General features: G+C 44.5%; 1 protein-coding gene across 4 annotated transcripts; it reads left to right on the top strand.

The window, feature by feature from the left end:
- Nucleotides 1-175: 175 nt before the first annotated feature.
- On the top strand, nt 176-6,136 carry syngr1a (synaptogyrin 1a). 4 transcript variants are annotated; one of them, XM_069716267.1, is made up of 4 exons: nt 176-631; nt 3,750-3,987; nt 4,060-4,205; nt 4,825-5,440. In XM_069716267.1, exons 1-4 carry the CDS (start codon nt 530-532, stop codon nt 4,912-4,914), a joined length of 576 nt encoding a protein of 191 aa, XP_069572368.1. In that variant the 5' UTR covers nt 176-529; the 3' UTR covers nt 4,915-5,440. The 4 variants fall into 4 exon arrangements, with proteins under 4 accessions (XP_069572368.1, XP_069572369.1, XP_069572367.1 ...); XM_069716268.1 differs by having other exon boundaries at nt 177-631; nt 5,347-5,454; XM_069716266.1 differs by lacking the exon at nt 4,825-5,440 and adding an exon at nt 5,798-6,136 and having other exon boundaries at nt 182-631.
- The last annotated feature ends 7,087 nt before the right edge of the window (nt 6,137-13,223 follow it).

Genomic DNA, 13,223 nt, shown 5'->3' with positions numbered 1-13,223 from the left:
GTCTCTAAGGCAGCTCCTCCTTTCTGGAAATGTAACCTTGCCTACTTCACTGTGATTGGATCAGTCTAAACTCATCATGTGACTGGTGGAGGTGGTGTGTGTGTGTGTGTGTGTGTGTGTGTGTGTGTGTGTGTGTGGGGGGGGGGGGGGGGGGTCCGTTTCACAACCTGTCAGACGGTACTCAGGGGGAAAAACCTTACCCGTAAAAGGGGGATGAGGAGGATTAGTCCAGATTACAGAGCAATTTATACCAGCAGAGAAGAAGAGAGCACACATACACACTCTCACACACACATCATACACACACCAGTGCACAGAGACACACCCAGACAAACTGGACCCAACAGAACCCAACTGTAACCAACTGGACCCAACAGGACCCAACTGTAACCAAGTGGACCCAACAGGACTACGCCAGATGAAGTGAACTGGGATCAACTTGTTTGAGAAGAATCTAAACCAGGTGGTGGTGGAGCAGCAGGAGGGTGGAAGTAGTCTAAACTGGTCGGGGGAATAGGAAGTGGTCTGGATGGAAGGCTTCCAGGCGTACGGCGCTGGTAAGGCTGGCGAAGTTTTCAACCCTCTGACCTTCATCAGACAACCGCAGACTGTGGTGAGGATCCTCTGCTGGGTGAGTCTGATGAGGTAATGATGATGTCACGATGATGTCACAGTTAAGTTTGTTCGTGAAATATTTCAGCCATCAAACAAATGTAAATAAACCAGTCAGTGGTTCTGGACTCACCTGAGAGGTCACACAGGTGTGTTCTGGTGGGCGGAGCATCATACTGACTGTCTGCCTGGAGTACATGCTAATATGCTAGCATGCTAACAATATTGGTCAGTTTGAATTTATCTCTTTGCTGTTCAATAAATTGTTGCTGTTGTCATAGTGACAGAAAATCTGAACAAAGAACTCATCCGATAATGTCACCTTAATAATGTGAGGAGCTCAGAGGAATTTAAATGTCGATATATTGGTTTGATGTTGTAGAAACAGGCTGTGGCCTTCAGATCCTGACTGTTGGTTATAACAGGCCACAGAGTCTCTGGTTCTGATCGACCGCAGCCACAACACAAAAACCAGGAGATGATTTTCTATCTTCAGCTGTCTAGTTTTGGTGAACTGAGCCAACTGCAGTCTCTGATTTCTGTTCTGGGCTGACAGGAGTGGAAGCCAACACAATCTCCTGTTGTTGTAGGTCACCTGTTGTTGTTGTAGGTCTCCTACTGTTGTTGTAAATCTCCTGTTGCTGTTGTTGTAAATCTCCTGTTGCTGTTGTTGTAGGTCTCTTGTTGTTGTTGTTGCTGTATGTCACCTGTTGTTGTTGTTGTCGGTCTCCTGTTGTTGTTGCTGTATGTCACCTGTTGTTGTTGTTGGTCTCCTGTTGTTGTAGGTCTCCTGCTCTTGTTGTAGGCCTCCTGTTGTTGTTGTATGTCTACTGTTGCTGTTGTTGTAGGCCTCCTGTTGTTGTTGTTGTAGGTCTCCTGTTGTTGTTGTTGTTGTAGGTCTCCTGTTGTTGTAGGTCACCCGCTGTTGTTGTTGTTGTAGGTCTCCTGTTGTTGTAGGTCACCCGCTGTTGTTGTTGTAGGTCACCTGTTGTTGTTGTAGGTCTCCTGTTGTTGTAGGTCTCCTGCTGTTGTTGCAGGTCACCTGTTGCTGTTGTTGTAGTCCTCCTGTTGTTGTTGCTGTATGTCCCCTGTTATTGTTGTCAGTCTCCTGTTGTTGTCGGTCTCCTGTTGCTGTAGGTCTCCTGTTGTTGTAGGTCTCCTGTTGTTGTATGTCACCTATTGTTGTAGGTTTCCTGCTGTTGTTGTAGGTCTCCTGTTGTTGTTGTTGTTGTTGTAGGTCACCCATTGTTGTTGTAGGTCACCTGTTGTTGTTGTAGGTCTCCTGCTGTTGTAGGTATCCTGCTGTTGTTGTAGATCTCCTGCTGTTGTAGGTCTCCTGCTGTTGTTGTAGGTTGCCTGTTGTCGTTGTAGGTCTCCTGCTGTTGTTGTAGGTCTCCTGTTGTTGCTGTAAGTCTGAGTTAATGAAGCCTTTCCATCAGTTCCAACCAGTCTGACCTCTGACCTCTGACATCTCTCATTAGTAGGGTGTATCTTCACTGCAGACTGTTTTGGATAAAATCCAGGACAACAGCAGCTTTAATCATGACCTGTGAAGACTAACAGAAGGTTCTGACCTGTACCTGCAATGCTGACACCTTATTGGCTGATTAGATGATTGCATCAGTTCCTAAGAAATTGATTGCTGAGCATAAGAGCTTTATTATCTTTGTGTTTTTGGTTCTTTAGTTTCATTTCATATTCATCTGTGTAGTTGTGTGTGGTTAGAGTCTCGCTGAATCAGAATCAGCTTTATTGGCCAGGTATGTTTACACATACAAATAATTTGACTCCGGTTGTAACTTGAGCTCTGTGTGCAAAAAAAACCCCCAAAAAACAGACAGACATAAATAGACATATTTACAGCTAAGAAATAAATAAATATATAGATACATATATACACCTAAACAATGATGCAATTGCAGTTCGTGCAAATGGTGTTGATGGTGCAAATGCGGTTGGTTTTGTGCATAAAGACCAGCGATATTGAACATATTAAGTGTTAAGCAGAGTGACAGCCTGTGGATAAAAACTGTTCTTGTTCCTGGTGGTTTTGGTGCTCAGTGCTCTGTAGCGCCTACCAGAGGGGAGGAGCTGGAACAGCAGGTGTCCAGGGTGGGACGATCTGCAGAGATGCTACTGGCCTGTTTCCTGACTCTGGATGTGTATAAGTCCTGAATGGAGGGCAGGTTGGCACCGATGATGTTCTCTGCAGTCCTGACTGTCCCTTGTAGTCAGTTCCAGTCCTGTTTGATGGCCGAGCCAAACCAGACGGTGATGGAAGTGCAGAGAACAGACTGGATTATGGCTGAGTAGAACTGGATCAGCAGCTCCTGGGGCAGGTAAGGCTTCTTGAGCTGCCGCAGGAAGTACATTCTCTGCTGGGCCTTCTTGATGATGGTGCTGATGTTAGACTCTTCAGGTTCTGGGAGATTGTGGATTCGAGGAACCTGAAGGTTTCCACAGCAGACACAGTGTTGTTGAGGATGGTGATGGGGTGGGGGGGGGGGCTCCTCCTAAAGTCCACTGTCATCTCCACAGTCTTGAGTGTTTTCAGCTCCAGGTTGTTCTGACTGCACCAGAGAACCAGCTGTTCAACTTCCCGTCTGTATGCAGACTCATCACCGTCCCGGATGAGGCCGATGACCATTGTGTCGTCTCTGTTTAGTGTTCTGGTTCTGGTTCTGATTTTGGTTCTGGTTCTAGCTATGGTTCTGGATCCAGGTCAGTTCATGTTGTCTGGTTGAGTTGCAGCCTGTGTGGGTGTGATTGAGTCATGAGACTGGTGTTAACATTCCTGAGGCTCAACACAAGACTCAAACAAAACCTCACTGTTCACTGCTGCTGCTCGGATTGGACAGTTCACAGAGAGACAGGCTTCTCTGATTGTGTGTTTCTACTGTCTGTCTATTATGTTTCTACTGTGTGTGTCTATTGTGATGTCAAACAGTAGAACTGAGACGGTAGAGTCACAGCGATGTTATTACAGAAACTTAATCATGTCTGGATTTTTTGTAATGGTCACATGACCTCACTGAGTTGAACTCCTCCCCCGTGCTCCAACAGATAGCAGCTGGTGTCTCCCACTGAGAATCAACGTGTGTGTTAGCACTGAGCTAACTTCGTCCTCTTTCCATCAGCTCTTCTCCATTGTGATTCTGGGCTGCGTCACTAATGAGGGTTACGTGAACCGTCCGGAGGAGGTGGAGGAGTTCTGCATCTTCAATCGCAACCAGAACGCTTGCAACTATGCCGTCGCCATGGGAACGCTGTGTTTCCTCTGCAGCACCGCCTTCCTCGCGCTGGACGTTTACTTCCCTCAGATCAGCGGCGTGAAGGACCGCAAGAAGGCCGTCATGGCTGACATCGGGGTGTCAGGTGAGACCGCCCCTCTGGTTTGAGCTCCCTCCCCTGCTGTGTGTTACTGAGTGTAACCTGGGTTCTCTGCAGCGCTCTGGTCTCTGGTCTGGTTTGTGGGCTTCTGCTTTCTAGCCAATCAGTGGCAGGTCTCTAAAGAAGAGGACAACCCTCTGAACGAAGGAGGCGACGCCGCCAGAGCCGCCATCGTCTTCTCCTTCTTCTCCATCTTCACCTGGGTACGTACCTGAGAGAGAGCGGCTCTCTGCTGCCGCCCGCTGGTCAGTCACACGTTCAGAGTGAAGGACGAACTCAGCCTCCAGTTCTCTGCCATAGAAGATCAATACCTGATCACAGTATCAGTATTGATGACTTTCAATCCAAACTGTCATTAGTCCCACCCACAGAGGTCAAAGGTCAACTCATTCATTTAACATATAACATGTAACACATAACGTGTAAATATAACATGTAACACATAACGTGTAAATATAACATGGAACACATAACGTGTAAATATAACATGTAACACATAACGTGTAAATATAACATGGAACACATAACGTGTAAATATAACATGGAACACATAACGTGTAAATATAACATGGAACACATAAGATGTAACATGAAAATGTAACATTAAACATGTCACACGTGATGTATAAATGTATAATGTAACATATAACATGTAACATTCATTCTTCTGTTTGTTTTTATGTTTGTCTGTGTGTGTGTGTGTGTGTGTGTGTGTGTGTGTGTGTGTGTGTGTGTGTGTGTGTGTGTGTGTGTGTGTGTGTGTGTGTGTATTTCCATGCATAACATGTCATGTGTTGTTGGTGTGTGATATGTTGTGTGTAGGGAGGTCTCACTCTGCTGTCTGTGGAGCGTCTGAAGAGAGTCACCTTTGAAGAAGAATACAACAAACTCTTCATCCCTCCTCTCGCCTGAACCCCCCCAACACACACACACACACACACACACACACACACACACACACACACACACACACACACACACACACACACACACACACACACACACACACACACACCTGACTTCACCTGTCTCCTTCAGCAAATCAGAGACGAGCGTTCCTCGGCTTCCTGTGTTTCCTTATTAACTCATTCTGAACTCTGATTGGATGCTTTAAGTGCCTGTCATCCAAAGTGCCTTCATGTTATCATGGTAACAGAGTGACGCCTTTTCCCTCCTTAGATGACGGAGCTGGTTCATGAACTTTATCACGTATGTTCTTGTTGGAGTGATGTCATCACGTGTTCTAATGATGATGTAATGATGATGCAACATGAAGATTAAACACATCAACAGTTAAAGTGTGCTGATGTAACTGTATGCCACATGTATGTTAACATGTTGCAGGTAGAGTCGCTCTAAAAGATGACATCATCATCACAACAGTTTTATTGAAGGAGCAGCAGAACCCGAACCTCACACACCTGAACAGACCAGTCAGACCTCCTCAGACCCCCTCAGGCTCCCTCAGACCTCCTCAGACCCCCTCAGGCTCTTTCAGACCTCCTCAGACCTCCTCAGACCCCCTCAGGCTCCCTCAGACCTCCTCAGACCCCCTCAGGCTCTCTCAGACCTTCTCAGACCCCCTCAGGCTCTTTCAGACCTCCTCAGACCTCCTCAGACCCCCTCAGGCTCCCTCAGACCTCCTCAGACCCCCTCAGGCTCTCTCAGACCTCCTCAGACCTCCTCAGACCCCCTCAGGCTCTTTCAGAACTCCTCAGAACTCCTCAGACCTCCTCAGCCTCCCTCGTGTGATGTTTTTCCACACGCTAACACGTTAACGCTCTTCACTCCGCAGCTGCAGTGTGTTCTTCCTGCTGACATGCGTCACCACACTGACATGCATGTGTCTGCAGGGGGTCCAGGGTCTGCTGGGCGTCCACAGGTTCAAACTGGGATCTGACTCGGTCACCTTCAACCAGGACTACATCGACCCCAACCAGCAGGAACCTCTGGAGGCCCCTCCCATCGAGGAGTAAAGCCACGCCCACCTGCCAGAGGACATGGCTGTGATGCGTTCAGGGACGACCGGTTGATGTTGTGATCCCTGTTAATGCTGCTGTCACATTTCTATCAGTTACTTTGTGAACAGAGAAACTGAACGTTTGTTTGTCTGACAATAAACAACAAATATTTACTGTTTGTTATGTTTATTAAACACATCCCACATGGAGCCTCACTTTGTCACAGGTTTAGTTTTCAGCAGGTTTCACCCATCAGTGATGTCATCGTTGGTTTGTGAACATTATGAATCCTCCAGTTCAGATTCTGTCCGTCACCATCTTTGCTAGTTCAGAGCGGTTTGGAGCAGGAAGTGACCATATTTGGACGAGCTGGGGGAGGACGATACCTGACGATACTACGTCCCGCCCACCGATAGCTGTCACTTGACTGCACCACAGGCCTGTCAATCAAACTGGCACGCAAACAAAAACAGGTCCTTTTGGGGCTTATTTTATAATTGATGATGCTGAGAGATCAAGAAATTCAAACTAAAATAATTCAGTTCAGAGTCTGTTGTAATCTAAACTAATTATTTCCAAAAGGAAACACTAATCAGAAGGAGGGAGTTTATCTGATGACATCATCATGAAAACATTTACTGTATTTCATTAGAGAACTTGATTCTTTTTTAATGGGAGTCTGTGGAGACAGCCCCTAGTGGTCCTCAGTGGTACTACAGATGTAGTCTATTGAGACTAACCCTAACCCTAACCCTAGTGGTCCTCAGTGGTATTTCAGATGGAGTCTATGGAGACAGCCCCTAGTGGTCCTCAGTGGTACTACAGATGGAGTCTATGGAGACAGCCCCTAGTGGTCCTCAATGGTACTACAGATGGAGTCTATGGAGACAGCCCCTAGTGGCCCTCAATGGTACTACACTTTAAGACTCTTCTCAGATCTGAAGACTACAAACATGTTGTTGCTAGTTTGGTTTTGAAAGAATAAAATGTCATAAATCTGCACTTGGAATGACACCCATTAAAATAATCTCTGATCACATGATGTCATGTTCGCCACATTACAGAGAAGCTGCAGGAGTCTGAACACGTCTCCTATTTTAAACGCTGACTCAGACTGAGTCACTGTTTACAGTCTGGACTGTGGAGGTAAAGTGAAAGTAAAACTTTGGTTTGACTTTAGTGAGAGAAACCCAACAGAAGTGTGAACTGACCTTTGGCCCCAGTGTGTCAAAGTGGGAAACATGTTGAGTTTATTAACTTGTTCTCCTCTCAAGCAACGCCTCCTCTCTCAACTCCACCTCCTCTCTCAGCCCCGCCTCCTCTCTAAGCTCCGCCTCTCTCTGAGCTCCACCTCCTCTGATTGTCTCATGAAAACCACCTGAACTCACCTGCCATGTTGCTGCTTCCTTGCCTAAAATCAACAAAGGAGCAGAAGACCCTTCAGGGGGATTTGATGTGTGGTGGACTTGAAGTCAGCTGATCGACAGGTGAGTTCTTCATGACAAACTGACAGCAGGACAATTGATGCGATGCAACCGTCTCTGAAATCTGACTCCACATCAGCCTCTGAGTTTTAATGAGAAACTTAAAGAAAGTTTGTCCTCAAAGATTCTCAAGCTGCAGAAAATTAAACTGACTGTTTACTGATTTGTTGTGGTTGTGATTCTTGTTGTTCTGGTTTTGTATCCTCATGGTTGAAATGCACTTATTGTAAGTCGCTTTGGATAAAAGCGTCAGCTAAATGAAATGTAATGTAATACTGACGTTTACTGTTTACAAATGTTTATTGACTGTTTACTATTTATTCATTTTCAAACCTAGCTTCTGTAACTACATGTCCATCATCTTCATCCCCTTCGCTTTTCTCTTTCAGCCCCCCCATCTCCCAATCAAGTTCTCACCTTGGTAACCCCCCCCCCCCCCCCAACCACCTGCCCCCTCAACCCCATCGCATCTCATATTCTCCAGTCTATTGCTCCAGACCTTCTTCCATTTCTCTCCCATCTCATCAACACTTCTCTGTCAACTGGCTGCAACTCTCTCGGCTCTGTCGTCCACTCGCATGTCTTTTCCTACCACAGCTATGCTGATGACACCCAACTGATCCTCTCTTTTCCAGATCTGAAACACAGGTAGCAGCATGAATCTCTGCCTGTCTGACTGACATCTCAGTGGATGTCCTCACACCACCTGGAAATCAACCTCCACAAGACCGAACTGCTCTTCCTTCCAGAGAAAGACTCTCCCACCCTCGACCTGACTACTACCTTCAACAACTCTGTTATCCCGACCCTGACTGATAAGAACCTCGGAGACACTCCACAGTCAACTCTCTCTTACTGCCAACATCACTGCAACAACACGTTCCTGTAGATACATGCTGCACAACATCAGGAGAATACGTCCTCTTCTCACTCAGAAGGAGGTGCAGGTTCTGGTCCAGGCTACTACTCCGCTCCTCCTCCTCCTCCTTCTCCGCTCCCTTCACTGGTTACCAGTAGCCGCCCGCATCCATTTCCAAACATTGGTACTTGCGTACCGTGCTGTGAACAGATCAGGTTCAGTCTACATCCAGGACATGGTCCAACCTTACATCCAAGCCCGCTCCCTCCGCCCCTCTTCCTCCTCCTCCTCCTCCTCCTCTTCCTCCTTTACCTTGAACAGTAAAACTTTAGTATCTTAAAATAGAACTTACTGATAGAACTTTGTAGTTTGGCTTTCTGGAAGAAATGGTATTTTCTTGATTCTTGTTCTGGTTTTGAACCCTCATGGTTGAAATGTACTTATTGTAAGTCGCTTTGGATAAAAGCATCAGCTAAATGAAATGTAATGTAATGTACTGACTGTTTACTACTTACTGGCTGTTTACTGACTGTTTACTATTTACTGATGTTTATTAACTGTTTACTGACTGCTTACTGTTTACTATTGACTGACGCTCACTATTTACTGACTGTTTACTTGTGTTTGCTGACTGTTTACTGACTGTTGACTGACTGTTGACTGATGTTTACTGTTTACTGACTGTTGACTGATGTTTACTGTTTACTGACTGTTGACTGATGTTTACTGTTTACTGACTGTTTACTGATGTTTACTATTCACTGACTGTTGACTGTTTACTGACTGTTGACTGTATGTGTATTAAAGTTAAAAACTAAGTTTTTAGTTTTCATGATGCTTTTATTTAGAAAAGTGGGAACAATTGAACAATACAAAAGAAAATATGAAAGTTATAAAATCAAAAATAAATATGAATATAAATAAATAAATAAATAAGTGAATAATAAATAGTTGTAGTTGGGCGTGGTCTCTGCTGTCAGTGGGCGGGGTGTCAGACGGCATCCTCTGTGGGCGTGGTCATGTGTCTCCAGCTGAAGCAAGCGTGGTGTCTCTGTAGGGCGGACTTTAGGACCCAGAGCAAATCTCTCCTCAGAGCCTGCCAACCGCAGGCAGCGCTCTCCTGTGACACACAGAAAGACCAGCTTCCTCAGTTATGATTGGTCCACACACCGTGACTGACACATTTATCTTCCAATCATGATGATTTATTTTCATTAAAGGCAGAAGATACGTTTTTATTGATATTTATTTAGAATTGAATCTTATTTAGCTGTTTTGTATTTTATTATTTACATATTGTTTACACACATTAAGATGAGACAAGAGTGTGTTTGTTTGTTTGTTTGTTTGTTTGTTTGTTTGTTTGTTTGTTGGTTTGTTGGTTTGTTTGTTTACCTGCTGATGAACAAGAGCTGTCACGTTACTGAAGTACGAAGATAAAACACCTTTGGCTTCGGCATCAGAGAGCTGCAGAGACACAACGAGTGAATGATGACATCACAGAGACACGGAGGTCCGGCCAATGTCTGAATCAGATCCTAGTTCTGGTTCTGGTACTCACACATCTGTAATTGTCCACCAGCTGGTCCTGCAGGTTCAGGAAATTGTCGAGTTTCCGCTCATCCCAGGTGACTCCGCCCTCTCCCTCAGGTAACTCATTCTCAATGAACATTTGCTCCGCCCCCTGCAGTGACTCATACACCACCCGCAATGCTCTACGACACTGCAAGGACCAATCAGAGGGAGGGACCCAATCGGCAGTTTTAAAAACAAACTTTGAACATCGAAAATCAACTCTGTGATTGGCTGACATTTACCTGAGAGTGATTGGTCATTGCAGCTGGGAGGGCGGAGTCTGGAAAGGAGACCTTGGTATTGTATCGCAGGCAGTGAACAGGAAAAGGCACCCCCTACCGGACAGACAAGAAACAGTCCACCTTTGTCAACAAGTAACAACAGCTAATGCTAAGCTACACACAGAAAAGTACAGATCAGCTAACAGCAGCTAACACTAAGCTACACTTATAAAGTTACAGATCAGCTAACAGCAGCTAACGCTAAGCTACACCTATAAAGGTACAGATCAGCTAACAGCAGCTAATGCTAAGCTACACTTATAAAGTTACAGATCAGCTAACAGCAGCTAATGCTAAGCGCATACCAGGTCTCTGAGATGGCGGTGGGCGTCCTTGGCCGTGTCTCCCGGTAGCTGACACGTTGGCATGGCAACCACCAAGAGCTGGAGGATGCAGAGCTGCAGGGTGACAAGGAGGATGGAGGACGGCGTCATGGTTCTGGGTCTGAAGGTCCAGGTGAACTCAGGAGGTCCTGGTTCTGGTCCTGGTCTGAGATGTGTGCTGTGTGAGACGGTCGTCTCAGGTGAGTTCAGGTAAACCTGGAACGAAGAGCAGGAGATTGGCTGGATGTCAGGACCAATCATCCAATCAGGGGCTGTCTACCTGTGTGAGTCATCAAACCATAGGAGCCGAGACTTGGATCGGGACTCCGCCGCCAGGTGAGTCACTGCAGGTGTATTCAGATCAAGCAAAGGTTCATTCAAGTTTCTTTGTTGTCAGCAAAACCCGAATCTACAACTATTTTATTTTGAAATCCACAAGCCAAGTCCAACAATGCGTGTACAGCTTGTTCCCTAAATTTGTCCACATACTTTTGTCCACACAGATTTTAGTTCGAGCTGAATTCCTTAAACATGTCGAGAAAAGTTCAGTTTCAGACCAAAAGTAAGTGGACAGTCTCTGTATCAAAGCGACAGGAAGTGACATCACAGCCCTGACAAAGTTGATAACCACACACTGATCAGCTGGACGTCACACTGAAGCGAGACGCCTCAGCGTCATTCGCCATCAGTCGTAATAACGCATCACTGTTTCCAGTCGGCGGTCTCGAAGGTCGAAGGTCGAGCATCGGTGGAAATATTCGTCAGCCGAACCACACGCTCGGTTTCAGGAGGCGATGGCAGCGAGACGACCGTCCGCTGACGACGAGAAGTCAGAGGAAAGTTGATGTCTGAAAGTGGGTGAGTCACTCCGATCACAACGCTTCGTATTTCTGAGTGAGCTGTTCTGAAATGAAACTTACAGCTAATCACCGATCACACGTCGGTTCTTCAATAGTTACGTTTCCTTCATAAACGCACAACTAATATTAAATATGTTCCTTCATAAACGCACAACTAATATTAAATATGTTCCTTCATAAACACAACTAATATTAAATATGTTCCTTCATAAACGCACAACTAATATTAAATATGTTCCTTCATAAACACAACTAATATTAAATATGTTCCTTCATAAACGCACAACTAACATTAAATATGTTCCTTCATAAACGCACAACTAACATTAAATATGTTCCTTCATAAGCGCACAATTAACATTAAATATGTTCCTTCATAAACGCACAACTAATATTAAATATATTCCTTCTGGTTTCTACATTACAATCAGGCCTGATTAATAAAATGGTTAATTAATTAATAAATGGTTAATTCATTAATAAACAGTTCACTAATGGTCAGATAACATTCAGTGATTCCAGGTTCAATTCAGAAACATGGACATGAAGAACATGAACATGATGAAGAGTCTCCACTGATCTCTGACATCACCAGTGACATCATCACCCTTTAATAAACAATTATTGAAAACAACAGTTTTCTCTGATGACATCTCAACTTCATGACTTACATGTTAATTAATCTTTATTAACCATTAACTAATATTAATTCATACCTTAAACCACATTAATAAATGTTAACAAGAGTTATTTATCAATTTACGTAATGCTTATCATTGTTTTAATTAACTTTTAGTTAAGGCTTATTACTGTATTAACTAATGTTAGTAAACTATTAATTAATATGTAAACTACTACCTCATTCATAACACCATGATCACTGACATGTTAGTTAAGTGTTAGCTAACTCTTAATTAACTGTTAGTTAATGCTTATTAATTCATGAGCTGCTGTTAATTCATGGAATCTTATTGTGAAATGTTAGTGCGTCGTTCAAAAGTCAGTTTAACGTGTAAAATGATTAAAACGTTAATGATGTCTGTTTGTTTATTAAAAAAAATTCAATCAACCTGATTAGAAAACAACGTTCACCTGGACGACACGTTTGTTTCTCAGATAAATAAGTTTCAGATGTTTGTCAACATGCAGGAAGTGAAGCTTCACACCACGTAACAGTCGATTGCAATAATCAATAATAACAATAATCGATCAAGTATAAAGGTGTAACAGAAAATTATTTTGTGGCTTTTCAATGAAAATCGGAATGTTTCGATCAATCGTTTTATTTCAGTTCAATTGATCAACTTCAGTAAAAACTGCACTGCTCCTTTAAACGCAACAACAGATTAACACTGACCGTCAGTCCACCCGCCGGTCCTGGAGGTCCTGGAGGTTCTGGAGGTTCTGGAGGTCCTGGAGGTTCTGAAGGGCCTGGAGGTCCTGGAGGTTCTGGAGGTCCTGGAGGTTCTGGAGGTTCTGGTTCATATAGGTCTGGTTCTCTGGTGAATGTTGTGGTTCTGATGAGCACCTCCTGCTCTTTAAATAATGCTTCATCCTGGAGAGGTAAGAAATGAAAGTGACGTCTTCAAAAGAAAAAGTGACAAAGTTTGGAAATTTCCCCCCCCCACCCCTCCACACACACACACGCGCACGCACACGCACACGCACACGCACACGCACACACACACACACACACACGCTCAGAGAAACCGACACACCTGAAGAGTGTCCTCGTCTGAGGGGGAAAGTTTACGGTGTAACGAACTGAACACGAAAAAAACGTTTAAAAACCTTCAACATAAAATCAAAGAGAAGTGAAACCAGTTTTCTGAATATGTCATCATCATCTTTTTAATTTATTTGTGACTTCACCTCCGT

This window comes from Brachyistius frenatus, unplaced genomic scaffold, assembly GCF_029030835.1.
Source record: "Brachyistius frenatus isolate BFR_SWC_R1_liver_20210118 unplaced genomic scaffold, ASM2903083v1 Contig_154, whole genome shotgun sequence".
In the NCBI taxonomy this organism is placed as follows: Eukaryota; Metazoa; Chordata; class Actinopteri; family Embiotocidae; genus Brachyistius; species Brachyistius frenatus.
The sequence above is the reverse complement of the archived record's forward strand: the minus strand, read 5'-3'. Positions and strand labels throughout refer to the sequence as shown.

What these genes read in the sequence shown, in the direction of transcription:
- syngr1a (XM_069716265.1), top strand. Translation starts at nt 530, where the DNA reads ATGGAAGGCTTCCAGGCGTACGGCGCTGGTAAGGCTGGCGAAGTTTTC. An exon ending in GGCTGACATCGGGGTGTCAG is followed by an intron (nt 3,988 to 4,059) that starts GTGAGACCGCCC and finishes GGTTCTCTGCAG; the next exon opens with CGCTCTGGTCTCTGGTCTGG. An exon ending in TCTTCTCCATCTTCACCTGG is followed by an intron (nt 4,206 to 5,855) that starts GTACGTACCTGA and finishes ATGTGTCTGCAG; the next exon opens with GGGGTCCAGGGTCTGCTGGG.